The following is a 27,300-nucleotide window of genomic DNA, read 5'->3' as shown; positions in this document are numbered from 1 at the left end:
TTTTTTTATGAAAGACAACTCATTTGACATTATTCACAAAAGCATGAAACACATTTTAATCTTCTAATAAACAAACCCTTTTCCCACTCAGCCTCTTCCCTTCATATACGGTTCCTTGAGGAGTTTCAACAGACACCGGCTAAAAGAGAAGACCAAATAAGAATCAATGATCATTTATTATTATTATTTTTTTTTTTTAAACTAAAATTACATAAACAAGTGCTATAATCTTGAATGAAGACTTGCTTCACTTCACATCATAAAAATGTAATTTGTTCATGGGGTGCTGCCTACACTCGTATGTATCACCAATGTATGACCAATAACCAGAGCTCATAATATCAAAAAAAAATTGAAAAAAATCATAGTTGGTCATTAATGGCGGTCCCCTCACCTTCAGCGGCAGAAAGGACAGGCGTGCTCTATGAGAAGCCTCATTAATCTCTTTGAATAGAAAATAAATTCATCTCGACTGGTTTCTTTATTCCTGAGGGCACAGGGGACACAGTCAATAATACACAACGGAGATTATATGTGTGTTTTGGAAGAGGTGTATGATACTGTGTACAGAAACCACTTCTGAGAGTTTTAGATACAGTGAGAAAATCCTTATTATATTTTAATTAAGTATATTTAAGTATAAAAAAATTGCATTTGTTTAAAGAACTTTACGGTAACTTTTAATCAGTTAAATGCATCATTGCTGAATAAAAGTATTATATACTTTTGAAAGACAGATCAAATCAATCAGTAAAATTTTACATAAAACTTTTAAAACACCAAGAGTGTGTGTGTGGTACTTAAGTATTCATAACAACAGTCATTACTCACGTCATCAGCATCAAATTATCCTTCAGAAATAAGTCTAATATGCTGATACTCCTTATCATTATCAAAGTTGAAAACAGCTGCTTAATATTTATTTTGATCAGTTTAATGTGTCCTTGCTGAATACATTTATTTCTTTATACGGTAGTGCTTGTTTTGATTTTTTTTTCAGTTTTGAAGTGTTCATAACACAGCAGTGAGGTCATACCTGATAATAGTGTGCATTCCTCGGACCTGTGGGGTGCTCTCCATGACACTCAGGGTCTTGGGTAAAGGTTGACCCTGATGGGCAGATGCCAGGGCTGATCTATATCCCACACAGACATCAAACGTAAACATTCCACAAGTTGCACACAAGCAAACAAAACCAAACTTTTTGTTAATGGAAAATAGACAAATATAACAATATTTGACTTTTTTCCCAGTGTGAATATGGTTTGTAGAGCTGATGTGAGTTTGAAGTGTTATGGTAGCAGGTCAAGGTAAAGTCAAGGCCCTTTCACTTCAAGTCAGGATTTTCCATTATCAATAAATTTTCAAATAAAACAATTGCATAATTACTTGCATTTAATTGCAATTAATTGCATAATGACCAGTTTTACCCCAAAAACAAACCTCAACTGACCAATAAGACATTGACTTGGGCTATGTGTTGACAACCTTTTAATATCAATAGGTTTCTACATACAAGTGTGTGCATCATCAGACTTGGTGTGAACAGGCCTTTAAATTAGAAGTAGACAGAAGTGAGGGTTTTGCAACCAAAGATTTGATGCATAAGCATTAAAGAAAAAAAAAACACACGTAAAGGCAGGATTTTCATGATTCTTTTTCACATTGTAAAAAAAGTATTTCTGCATATCACAGAAGAAAGAAAAATATTTCTTTACTTCAGGCAAAAATACTTCAGGCAGAGTAAATGACAGTTCTAATTTTAGGTTAAACCATTTCTTTAAACAGTGAAATAATATGATATTAAATAAAACCAACAAGATGTTAATGGACAGCCATCACTGCTCTCTACAGTATACGACCTACATTACTGACTGATTTGAGACAGTTAATATGCGGCAGCTAAATTTCCTTCATTGTGGCTTCAGCTTTAGCAAACGTCAGCTCACAATCCCATACAGAAAGACACGGTGTCCTAACCAGTGTGACGCGACAAGAGCTTTGTCTCCACTAAACTTAAAACCGCTGCTCAGCATAACATGACGAAAAACCAATAAGAGTCGAACAGGGATTTTGGACCAATTGGATTTCTACCTATGCAAGGCCAAAAAAATTAAAACCAAGTAGTGGACAAAATGTCTTGTCACTTTTCAGAGGCAATGATGGTTAGGACACTGTGATGGATTTATAAACTCATTCTGAAAGTTAAACATACACAAGCTTAAACATTTTTTCAAACAATAATACTAGTAAAAAAAAAAATTCTAAAAGAGCAGAACAGGTTTTCCAAGTAAGGAAGGATTGCAGAGGATGGATCAAAGAAAAAAAATAAATCAAAAAAAAAAAAAAAAGAGGATGCAAGAATTTATCCTCACATATCCCAGCGGAGTTTCCTCTGAAGAAGGAATAAATGTTCATTGGGAGACATTGATGACGAGACAGAGAAAAGAGAGAGGGAGGGGGAGAAAAGAACACGACCTGATTAAAGTCTATACAGAACGGACGGACACATCACAGCCAGGATGAGCTCAGGTCTGGGTCGTATATCAGTGGTTTTCAGCTGAGGTGCTGTTGCCAGTCTAAAATGATGAAATGACAACAGATGTCTCAAATCAGAGACCCTAATATGCATTATCAGCGGATTTCACAGTATCTGAAGAGCAAAACCACTGAAATAGGCCCATGACTGTGTTGGCAACAGCATCAAAATAACACCGTGGAGGTGGAGACAAAAGATACACAGTGAAGCTATGGTGGGGGGTTTTTTGGCTCGCAAAGCTTATTTATAAATATATTCTGTCTTCATATCAATTTCACGCAATTCATTGAAGTCATTAATACACTGTCCATTTAAATGTTTTGCTGTGTTGATAATTTTGGCCAAAATATTAACATTGAAATTGAAACAAGCACTACCGTTTAAATAATGCAAATTTAATGTGCGCAGGGCTCTGTATCCATTTATACTGCAGCCTTTACATTCAATGTGTTTAATGTAGACCATAGCAGAGCTTTTTTTTTTTCCCTTTTGTCTCCATTTGCATCTCTGCAGGTTTAGGGAAAAGAAAGAAGAGAGAAAGCACAGCTTTAAAGAATGAAGGAAAAAGAGATGGAAGGAAATGAGGGGAAAAGCAGCCATACCTCACTGTGATTTCACGCTGGATGGTTAGAGCAATCGGTTGAGGGTTTAGCAAGTATTTCATTGCAAACACACATAGGAGGAGAGAAATAAAAAAGAAAAGAAAAAAAAGACAAACTCATGAAATGAGATATTCACTCAGAAAAGCCATTCCAAACAGTCAGCCCTCACCCTCTCCATGGTATGCTGGGAAAATAATTCATGCCACTGTCAGCTACTCTTACTCCCTATATTTAACCTGATATAATCACATTCTTGCAGTTTTACACAATATACATCTATGCCTCTTTATCAGTGTCACTGTATAGCTGTAGAGTCATGGGGTTGTTTAGATACCACATATATAGGCACTAAATTTTACATTGTAATAAATTTTACGTTGCTTTTATCACACCAGGTTATTTTTTTTTTAATATATAAAAAGGGGGAGGTGATTCTTTAATAAAGAAATAAAAAGAAGTGTTTGAATTAGGGAAAATCTTTTGAATTAATAAATAAATAAATTGAATATATTATTAAAGTACCGTAATACAGTTATTATTTATATAATAATTTATGTAATGTGTGGTTACACTCACCATTTGATATTTTAAATAAGAAAATAATATAGATAGCTTTATACATTGGTCAGTAATTATCATTTCATTAATTTAATCAATTTCTTAAACCAAGTTCCAATGTAATGGCTGCTACCTAATCTGTCATGTTAGCAAGTTGGTTTATATTTTTTCTCTTATGAAGCAAAACATTTTAATACCATCATATCCATCACACACAACACTGAAAACCCACATCACACATTACACAAAACAAAATGTAAAAAGTGCTCCTAATTGAGGAACCATTGTAAAACTTTTTTTATTTTTATTTTTTACATTTGCAGTACTTTGAAAGTTTTTCAGTTAAAGTAGTCACTGTACCTAACACAGAAAATCTTTCAAATCTGACCTCTATGATGAGAAACCCAATGCGGTCCTGTGTCTTTAAAGCATGATATCTTCTGCACAAAAGCACATGGTTCATGGTTCATTAGTTCTAAAGATCATTCCTCATTGTGACTGATCGAGTAAAAAACTGAAAATCATTTCCCACCTCAGGATAATTCATGACTTTATTCAGCCCGCCAGGCACAGAAAACGATTACATTTCAAAGAGGCACTAAACCCTTTTTGTGGAATACATCTGCAATGCATGCACATGAACGTCACTCAGACTTAGCCAACAGTCAAAAGGCTAGTCACTATTTTTTGGTTTGAAAAGCCCACAGATGCAATCAATTCCCAAAGGAAATGTCATTATTTTTATATTTGCAAATTAATATTACAATTCTATAAAGGAAAAGATGGACTGTAAAATTAATATATCAAGATTACAGGCCTTGCCTTTTCTTGTTTGAACCAATGCACATAATATTTCTAACAAAATTTTGTGTCACATATAGAGTATGACCACCAGAGGGCATACTACACTTATACCATGGCACGGGCTTCATATGCACACACATGCAACATCTGTGCGAGTATTAAGAGCACGTGGATCATCTAGCAGGAATACAACATGCATCTTGGCCATTCTCAGCACTTCATTATACACAGACCAACTAATCATTCTCACTCGGTCAAACAGATGAGAATGAGGAGACATTTTTATTACATTACCTTTTCCAGCTGACTGTGAACATGTTGAACAATCAGATCCAAGGCTACGAAGTTTTCTCCACCTGGAGAAACAACGGAAGGGGACTGTTATAATAAAGCATATAATAATCTGAAAATAGAGAGCTTTCAGAGTAACTGTTTACTGCTGAACCAGCATTAAGGGCTATTACAACTGTATAATGTCTCCGTTATATATACAGAACTTAAAAATAAAAAATAAAATAAAAAATAAAATCAAGATGAAATATTTTTATATAATCTATTAATTAAATTTCTTAATATAAACATTGCTTAACACCATAAAAGACAGACAGTCTGGTAAAATATACTTAATAGTCTGATATCTCACAAAATGTTTGGCACCATTTTCCAACTTCACATACCTCTTGGGACCACAATATCTGCAACTTGCACAGTGGGTTCGATGTACTGCTCAAACGCTGGCTTGACAAATTTGTTGTACTGTTTAATGACGCCTGCAATGTCACGCCCTCGATTCGTGATGTCCCTCTTTAAGCGCCTGACTAGCCGGATGTCTGAGTCTGTGTCTACAAACACCTTCATGTCTAGGAGCTGAAGGACACACAGAAACAGAAATACATACAACAAAACGTCAAACAAACTGACAACTTGTGATAGACAAACACAAAAAGTGTACATTAGAGCAGCAACAAACAACTCTTTTAATAATGACAATGCCAAATTGCAACCAAGTCACATTCAAATATGTGCAATCTGGTGCATTTTGAAGGATTTAATATAAAGTTGCTTAATATAACTTGCGCACACATTTTTCTGCTGCAGTTCTTTTGTGGTTTCTGGAAAACTTATATTTAGCTATGGATGAATTAAATAGTTTAAAAGTGACAGAAAAGACATTTATAATGTTACAAAAAAATTCAACTTAAAATAAATGCTGTTTTTTTTCTTTCTTATATGAATCCAAAAAGCTAGGGGAAAAATCTATCAATGTTTCCAATAAATAACGTTTCTTGAGTAGCAAATCAACATATCAGAATGACTTCTGAAGGATCACATGACACTGAAGACTAAAGTAATGATGCTGTAAAATTAAGATTTGCCATTATAGGAATAAGTTACATTTGAAAACATTAAAACAGAAAATTTATATTTTAAAATGTAATTTCACAATTTATACTGCATTTTTCCCTTTGAGCATAAGAAATTTCTTTAAAACAAATTCACCAGCCCCAAACTTTAGAAAAGTAGTGTAGTTCTTCATCTAGAATTTGCTGCTTAACTACAATATTTTTTGGCGGGAGAAAAACTTTAACAGAAGCATATACCATTGATTAATAACCCTCATTATTCTCCAGCCCAAAGTGATACTGTCTCTCCTCGACGGCTCTGTTCCTGTTACTGAGAACACGTATCAGAGCATTCAAAACGATAGGATAGTGAATGGATAGGATATAAAAAAAAAAGCTGCTCAGTAAAGAGGAAGTCAGGATCAATCAAAGCAATGTAGTGCAGCGTGACGCCAACTAGCCAAGATGTACCGCTGGTGCTGACACTGACGCTGAAAATGGATATCATTCAGTGAGCCCACATGATATGGCAAAGGCATTACATTTCAGGGTAACCATAAACAATCCAACACCCTTAAACAGCAGTGCCAGCAGCCCTGCCAACACGAGGCATAACTTATAAGACTTTGTGTGCAGCCGTGCAAGAAACACACATGAATGGGGTGAAAGGTCAAGTGTATATCAACTTTTAAAGGACAGGAATACATTGCTCACTCTTCCTGAAATTAAAACGGAGGTGAGCTGTCACTGTATTCACAAAGACCTGCAATGAGAGTGTTAAACTGAAAACCCTTATCCATTCATTAGCCGAATCTACCATTTTAGTTTCATTCGTTCTGCGGCACATCTGCTGCACGCTGCTTGTAAATCACATCAGGGATGAACTGCTTTGCCAATGTGTGCACAATAACCCCCATTTTAATTTGTATAGATTTCCAGACACCTCGCGCAGGGAAGAATCGAAACCCGGCATTTGGAACCGTCAACGCAGGCGTAGATAAACACCGCCTATTCACTTCCTGTGACTGCTCTTCACCTTCATCATTAGAGAGAGAGAGAAGAATCGGTCATCTTCATTGTGTGAGGAAAACAACAGGGCGCAGGAGGAAAAGAACACAGGGAGAAGCCGTTTCGATAGGACCAGGCTTTAAGAACAAGATTTTACATATCTATTCTTCATCCAGAGATTGATTTTCTTATCTTAAATGATAGAAGAGACAACTAGAACTTATTATCTAGCTAAATATTAACTAGTATTCATGTATATGAGCGAGACAGAGACGCTATAGTAGAGATCCATTACCAAGCAGCAGAGACAAACCAGGCTATGAGAAATTTCCAGGATCATTTCCCTGAATATTCAAAAGAAAAAAATAAGAACTTACAATTTAAACATGTTAATGAAGACTTCTTTTAAAATATTTTTGCATTACAATTTTAGAATATATATAGAAAAAATGGGGTTAATAAAGAAAATAATACTTTCATTCAAGAAATTTTTAACGAATCAATCTCATGATGGAAATACAGTAATAAAAACATCACAATCAGACAATTTTGAAATCAGCATAAAGAGAACATCAAAAACCATCATGCATACTTCACTTTTTTTTTTTTTTAATCCCTATTTTTTGTAAGGTTTGCCATAATAATAGACTACTGAGACCTGTGGTTTTTTTTACTTTTTTTTACACTTTTCTTTAATCTAGACACAGAAGAACACAGCCATCTGGATTTCAGCAATGCATTATTTTATTTTACTTCCTGTCCTTACAAATCTATCTTTCTTTTCATTTGACCTTATCTTTTACACCTCCATTTATCCCTCTCTGCTTTATGACTCCCATGATGCTCTTCTATATCTCAGGCTATGAAGCTTTCCATTATTCTTCCTCTCTTTCTCTTTTACTGAAAGCCCTTTGTGATATTATAAACCCCGGTTAAAGGTGATAGCGGAGAATTATATAATGTCCAGTGTGACAAGTTTAATATGTGAGGCTTACCTTTAAAAGCTCCTTGTTGGCAAAAGCCAAGATTCCCTCAAATATCACAACGTTGGCCCCATAGACAGTTTTCTGAAGAGAGGAACACAAACCAGGAAAAAGAAAAACAATGTGATGTTACAATCTAATCTAAAATTAAATAATTAATTATCAGAAAAGTTAAAATGCATTAATGAAATAGTCAATTAATTATAGCATAAAGAATTCCTTTCTGTAAAAAGATTACACAAAAATAAATGTACACAAAGTGCCCAAATGCCTTATACTATTTTCCACTTCAAATGTGGTGTTAATAAACGGATGCAGTGTAGGGGAAGAGACTGTAGAAGTGTGTGGTGATGCATTTCCTCCATGCTCCCCTGCTTCAGAATGAAGGGAACCCCGATGGTGTCATGATCCCATTAAGACAGATGCACTTCCCGTCAATGGCCATTCATTCGGTATTGATCAGCAGCACGAGTGTCCTGCATACGCCTCAGAGCCTGAGATCTCCCTTTATCGCTCATTAGCATTACAATCCATTTAAATACAGAGGAAGATCTTCGCCACCTTAATTTTTAGGAAGATAATAAAAGCAGTGCAGCTCCTAAAGAATCATAAATACCAAGTCTAAAGTAACTGTAGTTTCTGCTACTGCTTTACTTCAGGAATGAAATTATAAAGAATAAAAACAGCCATAAACATTGTTCTCAGTTAACAATGCAAGAGTGTAATCTGACAGCTTTGTAAGAGTGTTGGGTTTTGGAGTTAAATTATATCTATAAAGAGATAACTACATAAGAATCAGATTAAGAAAGTAAATCTAACATTAATTTACAGTAAAAAAGGTTAAATGTTCTCAATTTCTCAATTATATTAAATTTAACAAACCGTAATTACATTGCTGCATCACATTTAAAGCTAAAGTAGGGTACATTTTATTGTACAGTTGCCTTGTTACAGTGTAAAGTAATGAGTCATTTTAATTAACAACATGAACTTAGCATAGGGTTAGGGTTAGTTGCATGTACTGTAATTATGAATAATTTACTATTATTACACAGATATTATTGTTATTACATAAGTACATGCAAGATCTAACAAGTTTACTATAAAATAAAGTGAGTCCAAAAATTTTTTATGCGTTTTTTCATTTTTCATTTTCATATTTTGCATTCTTTCCTATTAAAATGCTTGCTACGGATGCAAAATCGCATGAAATCAAACCTAAAACGAATTTTTAATTAATTTTTTATGACGGACAAAACTTTCAGAGGCAGTGTGTAAACATGATTGAAACAACGTCATGTCGTATTTATTTTTTCTCGGTGTGCAATGACATTTACTGTTAAGTATTTTTATATGCTAAAAACAAACAACCGTAAGTAAACTTTTTTTTAGGTTTATTTTCCCTGAGACTCAATACTTAGAGCATCCAAACTATTTTTGCAGTTTTGCTTGGCAAAGCTAGGGATGCAGAAACTACATAGCTTTATTCTGGAGGAGAAAACAAGGTAGTAAGCCATCTATACAGGCTCATGCATACTAACCAGACAATCACACACATGCTTACCCACTCCTTGCGACGACTGTGACTGGTGAAGTCGTACACTGGCACTTTAATGCTTTTGCCCTTTTTCAGTTTTCTCAACACAGTTACCAGCAGTTCAAAATCAAAGGCATCGGGATGATCAAAGTTGTACTCGTTTTTTGCCGCCAACTCCTGCTCCTCTTTACTCAAAACCTGCAAAACAGGAAGAAAATAAGATTACAGTGAAGATTACACTTTTTCAATGGTGAAATGCTTTTCCAGAAATGTTAAGGTTGGCATTAACAAAAAAGGAAACTTTTCAATAAAAGTCCCCTGTAGACTTTCCGCCATGGAGAGAAACAGACTGACTAAACCACTTAAATAGACCACTAATGGAGGATATGAAATTATATCAAATAAGGATTAATGAGTAGATCCTACAGGGTTTCAGCTCATCCAACAGGGGCAAGAGCAATTGATATTAATGCTTCAATAGTTTCAACACATGAAGAAGTTTCATTTGAAGTACTTTAATGGTACAGTGGTCTGCAAATACAACTAGGAGTACTGGAGCAATAATACCACAGATGAAACAAGTTCAAAGCAGATGTATTCAGGCTGGGTCTTCTTGAACTCAGTTGTGAAGTACCTTGTAGAAAGAGTCCATAGAGAGCAGGACAACCCAAGGAACATCGAGAGCCTCTATGATCTTATTGGCCACGGTGGTTTTCCCAGAGGCACTTCCTCCACACAGACCTGCAGGACACAACAGAAGCTGCAGCTTGTTCAAATGCACAAAATGTCAATATTTGCAAACTTCTATTTTCACAACAAAAATAATTTTGCTGCTATGTTAAAATAACATTTGAAAGTTTAAGAAATGTACACATAAGACAAAGTATTTTTTTTTATTAAAATGTAAGAAAAAAATAACAAAAAGGTTTTAGATTTGATTTACATTGTGATTTACCATATTACTTCAGAACCACTGAATAATATGATAATATAATATGATGTAATAAATTACCAGAATCTGTTCAATCAAAATATACCCACAAAAAGCATTGGAAAATTGTTAATTTTCAATGCATTAATTATGACAGACATACAGATATAATTAACAAACTTGAATTTAGTTATGAATTTTATCAAGGTAACGTTTTCATTAAAAAGTGACTGTTAAGTAAATCCCCAAAAATGTATGGAAAAAAGAGCCACTCACTCAAAATATTATAATAGAATATTCTACTATAATAAATAAAGATCATATATAAGGTTAAAAAAATAATTTTTAATCTTAAGCATAATAGGGGAAGGGGATAGCTCCAAAAATAAAAAGTCTACTCAGAAAAAAAAAAAACTGATTATACAACTCGTCTGACTGTAAAGTCAGTCATGCGAGACATTATGCTGACCACTACATTTTCAGATAATAAAGTGTGAGGTATCACATAGGTTTCCAGAATAAAAGTCTATTATTAAGAAAACACCATATAAAATAAGATACGCCACCAGTGGGAACAACAAATGGCTTCTTGTTGTTATATGGACTACAGTCACTTAAAGCTGCTTCAATGTTGTTACGTCCTCTATCGCCTCTCTGTTCATCTGACCTTTGTTAAAGGAAGATCATTCCACTTGGGTGGATTTATTAGTTTCTCTCTAAAAGAGCAAGCAGGGATGACAGCCACACCACACTTTTTTTTTTTTACAGGAATAATTGACTGGAGCACATCCAAGTGTGAAATTGTAACCCATAGGACAGGCTCTGTGTGAGTAATGGATTGCATACTAATGACCTCAGAGCTCAATCCTGACAGAACTCATGTTCTCACACACGACAAAAGAGCAAGGCATTCGATACTAAAAGTTTCACAAAAGATTTCAACCTTTGTTTTAAGATATATAAACTACTGTTCAAAGTTTGGGATCACTATGATTTTTTTTTTCCAAGAAATGTATACTTTTCTTTTGCATAATTTGTGTGATCAAACCGAAGTAATATGCATACATGTTGTACCTATTACAAAAGCTTCTTTAAAGGTGGTCCCAGTAACATTGTACCAGGGTGGACGTCCTGCGGTGTAGATTGTCCTCTTATTCGTCCTCAGAAGTGGAGGCTCTGTTTTGCTTTGGCTGGTGGTCCGTTTTCGTGGGGACAGCGAAGGGGTCAGGGGACATCTTTGTTTCATAAGTCCATCGAGAGAATCCTCGCCACTACCACAAAAAAATAAATAAATGCAGGTTGAACACAATAGAATTTGCTTAAAGAGCCACTGCCATTTAGGAAACATAATGTGCAAACATTTGTTCATGTCACACAAGCTCAATTAACATTCATCAATAACTGATCAGTTATCAATTAACAGAGCGAAATGTAAGTTTGAGTGTCCATAGTGCCATCAGACATGCCTTTGAAATCATGAATGGCCCCATCTGACCCGAGCACAGTCATTACACACTGTTTCATAGAGAGCTTGAGGGAATCTGGGTCTTTATAATGCCCTCAGAAAGAGCTGCTCACATGATGCTTTCTGTTAGTGTGGTAGAGGGACTAAGACCTTTCTTTTTTATCCTGTCCAGGAAACCACTCATCTGCTCAGTCAAACCTGGAGCCTCATTTGAGTAAGGCTCTCATCACGTGGACACTGGACACTCACTGAGGCTAATGTATCATCAATGTAAAGTACAGTCCATTACACAATGACGGTGCTGAAAAGGTCAGCATGTTTGCTTTGACTCACAGACCAGGCTTACATGGATTAAGCATAGTTCACATGAAATTATATTGTTGGTGATGTGATGTGTTGTATAAAAGCTGATTTTTTTTTCAGCAGCCATTACTCAAGTCTTCAGAGTCACATGATCATTTTAATAATGCTGATTTAGTGCTCAATACAATATGTAAGGTTAAAAAAAAATCATAATATTTTAAGATTTAATACATACACACGATATTGCCTAAAGTATTGGAAGACCCCCTTCTAATGAACAGGATTGACTCCTTTAGTAATTTCCAGGAGTGCAAATCTTAATGTTTAAGCATATAATGATATTCTAAGGAATTGTGCACTTCTAATTTTATAGCAACAGTTTGGACAGGCAAGGTTAAAAAAAAGAGACGATTGATTTTAATTTAAATGAACTGTTTTAAACGCAGATCTTGAGCCAAAAACTTGCCACCAAACACCAATGACTTGTACATATGGGTACAGTCACATCAGACATTTCCAAAACTGTTGCTACAGAAATGGAAATACAATTTTTAAATACATTAATTATGTTTTCATCTTTATTGCCACAGTTTTGGAAGTACCTTTTTCTGTTCTACAGAAGGGGGCATCCCAATACTTTTGTCCATTTACTCTATGTACAAATCATTGGTGCTTGGTGATGAGTTTTTGGCTCAAGGTTTGCATTTAAAGTCACACCAGAGGCGTTCAGCTGGGTTTAGGACTTGGCTTTAAGCACACCAGTCAAGTTCTTTCACACTGACTGAATCAATTATTTATTTTTGGACCTTGCCTTACACAGAGGCATTGTCATGTTAGAATAGAAAAAGGTCCTTTCAAAACTGTTGCTATAAAATTAGAAGCACACAATCCACTAGAATATCATTATATGCTTTAACATTAAGAATAAATTACTAAAGTAGTCAAACCTGTTAATTAGAAGGGGCTGTCCCAATACATTTGGCAATATATTATATACATTTAAATATATTCCATATAAAGACTCTAACAAGAACAATTATTAACAACAGTGCACCTATGATAACAAAGCACCAAATCAGCATATTAGAATAATTTCTGAAAATCATGACGCTGAAATCTGGAGTAAATGGCTACTGAAAAGTCAGCCTTGCCATCAAAGGACAAAATTAAATTTCACAATATTACTGTTTTACTGTATCTTGGTAAACATAAGAAATCATGAACATAAACAAAATCTTAATTATTCCAAACTTTGGACCTGTAACTTAGTGTATACGATATTTATCTGTCACCACACACTTAAACCTTATGCTTAATTAATCTTAATTTAAACACAACACAGAGCTCAGCAATGTTTTTTGCTTTTGACAAAAAAAGTGAACAATATGAATGAACTACAAAAATTCAAAAAATGTATTACTGTCGTAAATATATCTGATCTGGAAACTGCTTTTAATGTAACTGCAATCCAGTCCCTCTTCATATGTCTTCTCCATTGTATCGAGCTGCAGAGATGCCACGCCAGCAGCTCCAGAAACACAAGTGCTTCTGTTCTGCTCATTCTCTATATGCTCTAGACTAGAGATCTTAACCAGTCTAAAAATACCAGGAGTAACGTTAGCAGACAAACTGTTTAAACACTAGCGTCGATTGCTGAACTGTAGGCACTGATCAACACAACACTGCCCTTTATTTATCAACCGGGTCACACCAGAACACTAACAGAGATCGGGAGGAACTTGATCTACTCACCTGTCAGATCTAAACATCGATTGATCATCCTCCTCTCCTTCTTTCTGTTGCACCTGAACATCACTTTGGCTCATTGTCATCGCCATGTTTGTGTGCAGCTAACGCGCGAAAACGCGTGTCCGGAAGTGCGTTTGCGTCATACTTGAGATCATGGTGGCGCCTGGCGCATAGTAATAACGAATGATCTTTGCTTTATAAATATATATATATATATATATATATATATATATATATATATATATATATATATATATATATATATATATATACACATACTGACTGACTGCAAGCTTGTTATGTATACAGTATATATAAGTTACATATACATGCTCACTGCAAGCTGCTTGTTATATATATATATATACACATATACATATATATATATATATATATATATATATATATATATATATATATATATATATATATATATATATATATATATATACATATATGTAAAGCATATACATATATATGCTTTATAATGCTACTTATTAGGTATATATTTCACAATAGTTTGTTATTTTGTTTAATTACATGTTTTTTTATATTAATACTTTTGTATTTTGTATTTTTTTATATAATAAAAAAATCCGAGGGCGTGTAGGCTACGTTTATTTCCATTTATAGCCAGGTATCATAAAAGGTATATGCTACAGGTAGGTGTGTGTGTGTGTGTGTGTGTGTGTGTGTGTGTATAAATAGCTAAATTCTCAAGTCAACAGTTAGTCAGTAATTTTGATTTGAGAGTTAAGAGATCAATTCCCTCACTTTCTTCAATTTTATCTTAAGCCGTGCCTATGTGAGATGGTTTGTGTGCACTCACTGGATGCGTCATGACGTCCTTTCTACAATTTTGTATGGCAAAATGCCTCGAAATGAATAGAACTTGTCAATTTGTTTTACAGACATGTACACCCCTCGCACTGCCGCCAGAAATGCGGAGAGCACATGATTTGTTACAAACACTAGGCAGACTCATTCATTCCCATCAGACGCAGACCTCATTCACGTAAAGCATACCAGTCCTACTAGAGTGAAGGATAAAGCTTTTACCAGTCCTACTAGAGTGAAGGATTAGTTCTTAATTATTAATTATGCCCTGGTGACGTTGCTTGGTAGCTCTCCAATGGCGAACTACTTGCATTTGAATATTACATTGATAATGATGACGCAGCTTTCATAAGCCTACCTTTGTCTCATGAATGTTAATAACCACGCCTTCGCCATACTAAGATTCGTAAATGAGTTGACCGGACTGCTGAATCTTCTGCACCAGATCCATCCGATCTTCCCCACAGCCAAGTTTGGCGACTCCGCATACAGCATCGGAATTACTGACTGCAAGCTTGCTTTCTCTTCTCCGTGGATCTGATGCAATGAGTGCTTTCAATCATTTCTTGAATCCTTCGAAAATTGCTTGGGAGAATTATTATTTTGCCGTCTAATTAAAAACCCATATTTTAATACTCGGTAGGGTTTTTATTCATTCGTTTTTGCACTGGTCACTGACGCTGCACAGGACCATGGATCCACCACCGTCTTCAGAGAAATCGCATCTCATCAACGAAAGAAATGGCAAAATATACTCCTTAAAACTTAACAGGTAAAATTATATTAATCTATTTCACTTATTTATCTAATAATAATAATAATTTGGAAGATATTGGTGTGGTTCGAAAATGCATGGTAGAATTATAAAATTGATCTGTATGTTGTGTAGCATTGTATGAAGAATCAAAAACTTAATAATAATAATAATAATAATGAAATGCCATTTTAAAATAGTTAAGTCTTAATGAGAATAATTAAATCTTTCCAAAATCCTCTTAACATCAAAGACTCTGAGTCTGATATTTCCACATTTTGACACTAATTAAAAAGCTATATGCGCCAGTTACCTGATGAAAAGACATCCATGTTTATTCTGAAAACAGGCGTATATTAAAACGTGTATTTGTTAAGCAACCAGTGGGTGAGATGTTTAATTAAAAATAACAATAAACCAATGTTTGAGTTCATTTGGGACAGTAGCTTTTTTTAGCAATAGCCTCAGGGATGTTTAGTGACCAGAAGAATGAACGTAGTCTACATAGCATGGCTTCCATATGGACTAAGCTTTCCACTGTGTTTCCAAAAGTGATAAAAATCAGACAAAAAAAAAAACAAAAAAAAAACAATTATCATACTCTTCATAGACCACTCTTTTCCTGTGCACGCGCTACTAAAATGATCCTAAAGCAAACAGATGATAGAACAGTTTCAGCACCATGGACAGATTCACTTCGGTTGTTAAGACCAACGTGAACTCAAATATGATACTTATATCTACTCAGATACATAACATATAGCCAACATGTTTAAGAAAATATTTATGAATATGTTATTTAAATATAATGCTCTCCATTACTCCTAATTATAAGCAGCTTTCTGGTGGTAATACATTTTTGTATTATTTTTGTCAGACGAAGAAATATTTTACTCAGAATTTTGGCTCATTATTAGGTATAAATAGTAGGCTAGATAAATTCGAGTATTTAAAGAAACTTCGTCAGCATTTACCGCGAATAAAATAGCTTTTCCATTTTTGTGGAATTTAGGATTATGTCGAGGAACAGTTCGATTAAAATGCATAAATATAGAATATTTCATTGCACAGTTTTATTCTGAACATATGTAAACCTGTGCGGTAAAATTAGTAAACGACAGGCGATAGTTATTGCATTGTTACCTCTAAGTCAATTTCAAGTTGTGTGCATTGAATTGCAATGAACAGGCTGCTGTTTCCATCAGTTGGATCGTGGTCTTGAGTAAGAAATGGCGAGAGCTCATGAAAATTCAGGATGAATTTAGATGGATGTGGCAGAGGCGTTTACTAAAGCTGCTGAAACAAATAAAGGATCACTTATCTATTAAGCTCGGTGACATATTACAAAAAGGTATTTTCAAAAATATTATAGGCTACTGATGATAAATCAACAGGTCACCTGAACAAATTTCGAACAACATGGAACAAGGACATCTAAGAAGATGCTATCCAGAATTAGATGTTGTTGAAGTGGGCATTGTGTTTTAGAGCTGTTTTCTCAAATTAAAAAAACTTTTGCCGTAAAGAGCGAAGATAAAAGCTCTCCATTTTTGACTATAATTGCAATTATTATTAGTTGTTTTTTTCATCATCCAACACATCCTGTTATATCAATTTACAGAACATCACAGCACAACACTTTGCAGTCTTGAATCAATAGTTAGCAATATTTTTGTGTAGCGTATTAGTAACATCTTATCGGTAAATACAGCTGGCACCAATGGCCCCTAATGCTGGAAACGTCACCGTATTTTACACACATACACACACACACACACACACACACACACACACACACACACAAATATTGCTAACTATTGATTGTCATCCACCATTATAACAATAAAATAAAAAACACAAATTTACAGTTAGTAGCCTAATTGGCTAATTGACTCCTCCAGGAATTAATCTTGCGTATATTGACAAATTAAACCCAAAACACTAAACAGGCTACACATGAAATAAACATAAAATGTCATAAAATAAAGAATAATATAGCCTATTAGATTACAAAATTAGATGAAACGTAACGTATCGGCTAATCAGTATGATTATAGGAATCGTAAAACATGGTGCCTTACCTTTTTTATATTCTTTTTCAAAATTGGGAACAGATTTTTTTTTTATGATTAGTGTTTCCATTCACATTTCTCACACAAATAAATCTCTGGACATTTTCTAATTTCAGCACAATTACATTAGACCTACTGTTATATTTTAATAATACTCAGCGCTGCAAATTAATTCTGATTATGAAGTCTAGAGGAAAGGCTCAATTTCATAGTGTTAGGAAATCAGAAAAAAATAGGTTGTAGTATTGTTGGTCCATGTCTACACAAAAGAAAAGACCTCGTCCAGTATATCATGTCTGTGTCCCGGTGGGGTGATTAAACAGACGCCGTGTTCCACTCGACTGCCTCCCTTCAGCAGCAGCGCTCGTGCGCGCGTGATGCGGTACTCTGGTTATCTCATGCGCGCCGAGATTGCGCTTTCCGCCCCATTAGCTCCATCATAGCGTCTCTCTCATCAACACACAAGACAGAAGGGCCAAAACCGACCATGTCAGCAGATTTAATCTCAGACTGAAATGGGTCCTCATGGCATGGGCTGTGTATTTACACGCAATATTTTGCTCTACAAAGCACCTGTACATATGATTTTAAATATATTATTATATTATATATAAAATATTATAAAAATATTATTATATTATATATAAAATATTATAAAAATATTATATATATATATATATATATATATATATATATATATATATATATATATATATATATATATATATATATAAATACTTACACACACACACTCACACACATATATTAGGATCATATGCTGGAGTCTATCAGGTGATTTACATGATATGATGTTTGCACATTTTTGTCTATAAGATAAGGTAGAACCAAAAACAGGTATTTTAGTAACTGTGTGATGGCTGATTTATAATGGTGTCACTTCACATTATGTGTTGTTTTTACAGTGAATTATCAGGTTCCAAAGAAAGTTGTCCAAACTTGCCTTTGGGAAATGGCGATATGGCTGGTGCTATCGAGCTCAAGAGGCCTGTCGGAACTCATTGCCATGCTAAAAAAGCAGCCTTCTTTGAGAGCCATGAGAAACTCATTGCAAAGAAGAAGCTGTACATCGCCTCCATAGTCTGTCTGTTTTTCATGATTGGAGAAGTTATAGGTGAGAATACTGTGCCTTTTTGGAAAACTTATAGAAAAAGTTTACCAATATGATGAAGCTAGAATTTTGGAAGAATTAGCATAAATCTAACATTATTTTTCATAAATCTAATAGACCACATTAAAATCACATTAAAGTTAAGGCAATGTTTTACCACTGAGTAGTTCACACACACAAAAAAAGTAAAGTTGCTGAAAATTTACATACCCTCGGGCCTTTCAAGATGTAGATGACTTAGTTTCTTCATCGGAACAGATTTGGATAAATTTCTAGCATTATGGTACTTGCTCACCAATGGATCCTCTGCAGTGAATGGGTGCCGTCAGAAGGAGTCCAAACAGCTGATAAAAACATCACAATAATCCACAAGTAATCTACACAACTCCATAAACAAATCCATCTTTAAGATCCTCTATAACATTTCTTTCTCCAGTGAAAAATCCACTAGTCTGAAACAGGAGAGAAATATGCACAGATCAAGCACTGATTGAAGTAAAAAAAAGTTCAAACCATTCCAAATCTGAGAGGACAACAGAGGATGGACTTCTTCACTAGAGGAGACATTATTATTATGGATTATGGACTTGTTTTGCCCAGAAGCAATGTTTTAAAACACAAAACACTACACAAACACAAACATGCAGCTTCTTATTTCAAGAGACAATAATTGATGGACTGGAGTCATGTGGATTAATGTGATGATTTTATCAGATGTTCGGACTCTCAGTCTGACGGCACCCATTCAATGCAGTGGATCTATTGTTGAGTAAGTGACGCTACATTTCTTCAGATTTGTTCTGTGTATATAAAACATCAATGCAAGTAATTTATTTTGCTTTGTCTTTGAATGCCAAAGTTGTTCTTCTCACAATAAATGCCCTGGTTGCATTTCACAATCAAGTAAATTATGGATTAAGTAATTTGTTATTGTAGCACAAAATCACTTGAAAAAATGCTGGAGCAAAAACCAGTCCTTGGCTCATATTAAATGCGATAAGCAGGCTTTTCTGTGTTTTGTTCAGCCTATACAGCACTTTTTCTTTAAGTCAGCATTCACAATCCAAGTACACTTTAAAATAATTATGAGTCATTCTCTTTTTCAAACGACAAATGATTTATGCTGTGTTAGCTTTCTCCAAAGACTTTTGTGCCTCACTTCAGTATTGTCTTGAGAGTATAATAAAATAAAGACATTTCATAATGAATAACATTTACAGTGAATGCTCAGTGGTGATTATAAAATCAAAAACCTCTATGAAGACCCTTTATCATCCATGGATGCTTCCCCTAGCACAAATAACTCTTTACACGGCTTACATTTTTTAAATGTTCTTCACACCAGGAGAAAAATGGTTCTTTTAAGAACTTTTCACTTAAAGGTTTCTTTGGGAAAATAAAAATTATTCTTGTATGGCATCTCTGTAAAATCTTTATTTTTTTAAGAGTGTATCTCTCTAATAGTTATTTATATTTGTCTGCTGTTCTTGTGATGCAGGTGGTTATCTAGCACACAGCTTGGCCATTATGACCGATGCAGCCCACCTTCTGACAGATTTTGGCAGTATGATGGTCAGTCTTTTCTCCTTGTGGATCTCCTCAAGGCCACCAACCAAGATAATGAGCTTTGGCTGGCACAGATCAGGTTAGTCCCTCCCTGAGTGTCCATCTCAATTCTATCAGATAAATGTTACGTTCAGGTTGAAAATGTTTAATCTTAATCATGCATATCAATTAAATAAATCTAAGTCAGATTTGAAGACTTTCCTACACCCAGCTGTGATGCTAAACCATATTTGTCTCAAATGACATCTCACAGAGATTCTGGGAGCTCTGATTTCTGTGATGTCCATTTGGATCGTGACTGGGGTGCTGGTGTATCTTGCCATTGAGAGGATAGTAAAAAATGATTATGAAATCGAAGGCCATGTGATGCTCATCACCTCAGGTTGTGCAGTCGTGGTCAACATCATGTGAGTAGAGAGACACTGGAATTATAAGAAGTTAGTTGCAATTGTTAGTTTTGGTATAGTTATGTTGGCTTGACAAAATATAACACTGCTGCTGCTTAATCTGAGAACAGTATATTTAGCTAGAAACAGGCTAGCAATGTGCTAAAACGTTTTCTCTTGAACAAAAAACTTTCAAACCTCAAGTTGTATTTCAGGCTTTATGTAACTTTATGTAGTTTTTTACATATAGAATCTCTATAAGAAATTAAGTTCATATTCAGGTATTTAATTAGCAATTATGGAATGTACAGAAATTCGAAAAAATGAATCAGTAAAAATAGAATTTTGTTAAATTGATATGCTTTTGTGTGCATTATTGTTTATATTCCAGAATGGCCTACATTCTGCACCATTCCACGACCTTCCACAGTCACGGTTCAGGCTACCACAAGATTGATGAGAGTGGGATGAGTCCTGTGGGGCATGGCCACTCCCACAGCCTCCTGGGTAATCATGGGAACACCAGTGTCAGAGCAGCATTTATTCATGTTTTGGGGGATCTCTTACAGAGCTTTGGAGTGATGGTGGCAGCCATCATTATCTACTTCAGGGTAAATGAACACTAACAAAAATATTTAACCTAAAATGTGTCTAACTTCTTTCAAGCCTTTAAAGTCCAATATAAAACTGCATTCAGTCCAATTAACGTCCATGTGCTAATGAATCAGAATAATTTGTGTAAATAAAGGATTTGTTGTTCCCTTTGGAGCAATTTTTACCCTTTAGAACAGAGTTCAATGATGAATCATGCACAGTAAGAGTCATTTCTAAAAGGGAAAAAGTATAAAATATTTTGTCTTATTTAATGGCTTGAGCATGTTCAATGAAAAAGTAAATAAAACTAATTATTTACAGTTATGTTCAAAAGTCAGTAATAGTTTTTTGAAAGACAAATATTTATAATCAGCAGAATGCATTAAAGACATTAAATATCTTAAAGTAAAAACAGTTAAGACATTGAGCACCAAATCAGGAAATAAGAATGATTTCTGAATCATCATGTGACAGTATTTGTCAATATTACTCTTTTTACTTTATTTTGCTCAAATAAACGGAGCCTTTTTTTAGATAAAATTAATTCTCTTGAAAGGAAGAGGACACTGAATTATTTTCATGACTCTTGAAAGCACTTGAGTGGAGAATTTTTCTATTGACATTTGAAGTCTAATTCTATCTGACACTTTGCGAAGAACATCTGATTTTGTTCTGTAATGCATCAGTACCCCCTATCCTCTCTCCACCTTCTAACGCAGCCAGAATACAAAGTAGCCGATCCCATTTGCACTTTCCTCTTCTCCGTGTTCGTCCTGGGCACCACAACTACCATCCTGAGAGATGTCTTCCGCATCCTCATGGAGGGTAAATTTTCTCATTTCAGAATTGAACTACAGTTACCTTATTCTCAATCACTTAAAATATTAATGCAGTGTCAGTATATTTTCTGTTGCATAATACAAGTGGTTTAATTTTCTGCATTTAAAGGTGAAGTGCAAACAAATTCCCAAACATTATATATATATATATATATATAAAAAAAGAAAATGACAAACATCACCCTTAAATTTAGACAGGTTTGCCTCTATCCTTGTACACTTTAGTGTCATATCTGTGTTCAGGGTCCCCCAAAAGTATAGAGTTTAATTCAGTGAAGGAGGTTCTGCTGTCTCTGAAAGCAGTGAAGGCCATGCATAGCCTACATCTATGGGCTCTCACCATTGGCCAGAGTCTGCTGTCTGTTCACATAGCTATTGGTAAGTTTATTAAATAACACCTGCTTCACAGCATGCTTATACAGTTATTCTTTAACATTTGTCTTGTTAAAAGCAGTATCAAAGGTGTCCTTTTTGTGCCTCTTTTGTGTCCCCACTGATATAACTTACTGATAAATTACAGGACATGTTATTTAGTACATAATTGTTTATATATTATAGAAGTGTGAAATTAAATATTGAAAATATTTGTATTATTTTATATGCGACAAATTATATTATATTATATGCTGTTTTTACTGTCTTATATTTATAATACAAGTTAAGAAGTTTTTTTTGACCCTGTGTTTCAAATTTAATTTAATATTTTATTTATTTATTTAATATTATTATACGATTACAATATATTAGGCTCAGTTTTTTTTTTTTTTTTGTGTGTGTGTGTGTGAGGCAAATGCAAAATGCAAATGTAATTCCTGAATTCCCAATTTCTGAGACATTTAAAATTTATTACAATTTCTGTTCATAAATTGCACGTGATAATGGCCCTAAATCCTTTTCCATTTCATGTTTTTATTCCTTCTTTTAATGTAAAAATTTTTTTACTTTAAAGTGCAGCATCATCTATTTATGTTAACTAACCTAAATATGCACGTGTCCCTCCCCCTATTTTAGAAGAGAACGCTGACCCTCATAGTGTCTTAAAGGAAGCCACTGAACTTCTTCACACCAAATTTGGCTTTTACAATACAACCATTCAAGTGGAGCCATATTGTGAAGACATGATCCACTGCGCCCAGTGCCAGGACCCTATGGACTAAGTTCTCCAGGCGCATCGGTGAGAGGAGGCTGCCTGTATAATATGTACACATATTAAGCTTCATTAAGGGTCCAAGCCAGAAATGGAAACACTGTGCAAATGTCTCATCTACGTATCACTACGAATATGTACATGCCAAATGCATTTTTATCGATTAACAAGAAAAAAAAAAGGAAAAAACAAGAAGAGATTTCACACTGTGCCATCTTAAAAGTGCATCTTCAGCATAAAAAATGCATTGGTTTATGGGAGGAATAGCTTTAAAATGAAGTGTTGATGTTAAGTTTTACATACTGTATGCAAAGATAAAGAATTGAGAGGCAGTACATGAGGCCTGGAGGCATCACCATGAGCCTTTTTATTGTGACTTTGCAAGGTTTTGCTTGGCCGGCTGGCATCGTACATACAGCAGAAGTGTACTGTAATAGCCTGTCTGCAGTCTTGGGAAGGTAAAGGATGGGTATTGACATGACTTCATTAAAACAATTAAAATAGGGTTTATTATGCCCCAGCCAGCCTTGCGCCTGCTGCCTGACAGCATGCTCCTCTAATCAATGTGAATGTCCGCCAAACTGCGGCATGATGTTGTAGGGGCTTAAAAAGAAATTGTGCTCAAGTGTAATTATGGATTTTGTTGGCGATCTATCACTAATGTCTTGTCTCATGGTGCAAAACTATTTGCAAAAGCAAGCTGGTGATTAACTCCGTTCTTCCTCACTGGCTGCGAAAGTGCTTTGAAAAAAGTGGCTTTGAGAAAACAGTGGAGACAAAATGGTTGATGCATGAAACAACTAAGAGTGATATTAAAGGTGAAGTGTGTAACTATCCTTGTTTCATGTAGAAGAAGATATAAAACATTTGTAGGATATCCCAACAAATTCATTGGTGGTAAAGCAAAATTTTCAGCAGCCATTAGTCCACTTTTCAAAGAATAAACTGCATTAAAAATCTTAATAATTAGCATAATTAAAATAGAACAGTTTTTTTTTTTTTTTACTGTATTCATGTCCACTGTATCAACATTTCTCTGAATCATTATTGGATCAGAACGTCAAAAGTGAAATAAAATGCAATTTTATACCATATTTAGATGACAAGTGGACATCGCTTGCTGATTTATACATGCAGTGTAGTATAACATCCTAACAAATACATTTCTGGATGTATAGAATATTTTGATGTACTACAATTACAAAGTGTGCAGTATAGAACAGAGCACTGCATTCCAGCATTAATGCAATTAAACTGACCTTCAACCATCATTTTTATAATTCTTGCCTCATTTGAACAAACAAGATGAAAATAAAGATGTTTTTACATACTAATTGATTAAAACTGTATACAGTGCATCCATGGTGAAAATAAATATTCCATTCTAAGCATAGCCATGTTTAAACTGAAAAGGAGTGGAATCGATCAATAATTTTGCAGTCTTAGATGGCGCTAGTAGTGGCACAGAATTACACACTTCTCCTTGCTATGATGCTGTTGTGGGTCACTCTAGTTTCTCAAAGTCAAGCATGCTTCACACCCTCCACACCCTGATGTCTTCAGGCTCTGTCCAGCTGTGGTTTGCGATGACACACAAGCACACACACACACGTTTTGCACAGGATTTCCATCTCTGATCTCAGTGCCGCCACACTGCCGCAATGACTCTATGACATTCCAGCAAGCAGTTCAACACGTATCTCATGTCTCTGTAGTTCAACACTGAGATCATGGCAGAAACATACAATAATGAAGCACATGATTTCTCAATGTCTTTTAAAAAAACATTTTCCATTTAAACCATGGTTTTCTTTTAATTCTTATTTTGGTAACAACTTTCACTAATGCTCATGTACATTATATGTGAAGCTTTTATATAAATAGAACACTGAATATGATTTTAGACTAATAAAAGATGATTATTGTGTTTTAAAGCTTGTGTGTACTGATAAAATGTAGCCATTGTGATCTGTTGTGTCGTGAAAGAGTTTTAAGGGTTTGCTTTGCATGGTTGCTTTTTTTTTTCAATCTCACTGAAATTCATTAAATTCTATATTTTGTCTATTTGTTTTGATAAAACGAATATATATTTAAAACATGAATATCACAGTCATTTATATGAGAGAGCGAACAAAATGTTAATATGAAATGACCAATGCATAAGCCATTTGTCCTCTTAGCCATTGCTACAGATTTAGATTTAGAGTTATCTCACATTTAGTTAGCGAAATTTCATTGTCAACTGTCAATAGAGATGAAGCACCACTCAAAAATGTCTTTTAAACTGAGTAGTTTTCTGTTGATCAACAAGTGAATTTGCATGATTGGAAAAACTTGAAAACGAGCAAATTTGTATGACCTATATACATATATTCGTGCCAAATTTTGTTGAGCAACGATAATAGTGACCTAACCTTTATAAGTACATTTTTAACCATCTTCTCAAGTGTCTTATATCATTAGATTTATCTGGTCATTTGATCAAACAGCACTTAATATTTTAGAGAGACAACCAAAAAAAAAAAAAGTAATCCTAAAATCTTCTGCGAATAGTCTACTCACTGCTTTCGCAGTTTTTTACTCCCTGCATGATGTCATGAAAAGGGATTGGCTTTTGTGAAAGGCTCTAATAAAGCAAACCTATAAATTGTTTATTAAAATAAAACAGGACACGCCTAGAATATTTCCTTATAAATAGACCTTTTTCCATATGAATAGCATAATAAAATGAAACTAATATGATGCACATCTTAAAGTGTGAGAACGTTTTCTTTTATGTGATTAAAACACATGTAGCCTACTGAAAATGTACTGCATAACAGGAATAGCCTGCATGTGTTCATATGCTTCTGATTTTAAGGGTTTTTAATTAAAATGTTGTTCCAGGACCAACGAAAGATTTTGATCTTTTGGTCTTTCTACTTGTATTTTTAAACATAAAGTTGTATAGTTTATGCAACCTTACATCTCTGGGAAAAAAATCAGTAATAAGAAATTCAAGTGAAATACACAGGATTCATATGTCATACAAAAAGAGAGTGGAAAAACCTCAAAGTATTATTTGCTAGAATAAGTTTAAGAAACTTAGTTTGAATATTGCACATACAGCGTCACGACTCAAAAGCTAAGATGAATATGGCCAATCCAAAATCAGTTTCAGATGCAGGTGCACGCAACCTAATGAAGCTTCAAAACTGCTAGCGGAGTGTGAGATGGTGCATCATCGGTCATGTTTTGACATGTTCAGCATTTTGTGTCATTAAACTGAAAGACATTAATGTTATTCCGTGGAAACTGTAAGTAATCTACATGATTATTTTAGTTATGCCTCAGATTTTTGAATGTGTACAGTATATAGATTTGCTTCTTGTATAAACTTGTCTGTCTATAAAATCCGGTGTGTAAATGTTTTATCCTTTATGTGACTACATAAAGTCACTATATAACCAGAAACTAATGATGGATATTTAATTTTTACATGATTTTAATTGTATATCTGTCGCATAATGTGTTTTTTGTAATCTGTAATAAAATCACGCAAATCAACCTTTTGCAGTGTCTCTGACAAGAATAATTATACCATGTTCTAATAATAAGTGGTAAACAGCAAAGCAATTTTATCTAAAATGATGATGAAACAATATAAATGCACTTTTCTGCACCTATTAACAATTCAGTAAACGGTACAAAAGAAATAGCATTTACAAAGTTTGAATATTTATAATTAAAACCCCAAAATATTATATATTGAGCCCCACACTGACTGACACCTCTCCAGATTCTCATCACTGGAATTAATTAGATTCACAAAACTGAGGTCATGAATTATGAGGCAGGTATCAAGGTGCATCTGATCTTAATGTCAGAACGCCTTTGGGTCAGGGACAACATTAACTCACATAGCATTAACAGTTATCAGCGGAGTCCATGAAGCCCTTACAAATCTGGCTAGACCTGAGTAAGGAGAATGTAAAAGAGGTAATAAAGATTTGAAATGGGTAGGTAATAACAATACTAGACAAAAAAAAAAAAAATCTATACACTGAATTAACGGAATCGTTATGCAAAAAATGAACATTTTGACTTCTTACCCTCATGTCTTTCCATACCTGTATGACTTTATTACTTCCGTGGAGCACAAAAGGAGACATGTT

The 27,300-nt window shown here is 34.4% G+C and overlaps 1 protein-coding gene and 1 pseudogene across 1 annotated transcript; one reads left to right on the top strand and one right to left on the bottom strand.

Moving 5' to 3' along the window:
* Positions 1-11: 11 nt before the first annotated feature.
* Positions 12-13,973, bottom strand: LOC113120462 (uridine-cytidine kinase-like 1; annotated as a pseudogene).
* Positions 13,974-15,133: 1,160 nt separating this feature from the next.
* On the top strand, positions 15,134-26,750 carry LOC113120461 (zinc transporter 2-like). Its single transcript, XM_026290287.1, has 8 exons — positions 15,134-15,431; positions 18,409-18,617; positions 20,113-20,259; positions 20,434-20,587; positions 20,958-21,177; positions 21,880-21,985; positions 22,243-22,377; positions 23,011-26,750. The coding sequence occupies exons 1-8, from the start codon at positions 15,352-15,354 to the stop codon at positions 23,154-23,156; spliced, it is 1,197 nt and encodes a 398-aa protein (XP_026146072.1). The 5' UTR covers positions 15,134-15,351; the 3' UTR covers positions 23,157-26,750.
* The last annotated feature ends 550 nt before the right edge of the window (positions 26,751-27,300 follow it).

Source organism: Carassius auratus, chromosome 20 (genome assembly GCF_003368295.1).
Source record: "Carassius auratus strain Wakin chromosome 20, ASM336829v1, whole genome shotgun sequence".
NCBI classification, from domain to species: Eukaryota; Metazoa; Chordata; class Actinopteri; order Cypriniformes; family Cyprinidae; genus Carassius; species Carassius auratus.
Note: the sequence above shows the minus strand (reverse complement) of the source record. Positions and strands in the feature narration are given on the sequence as shown.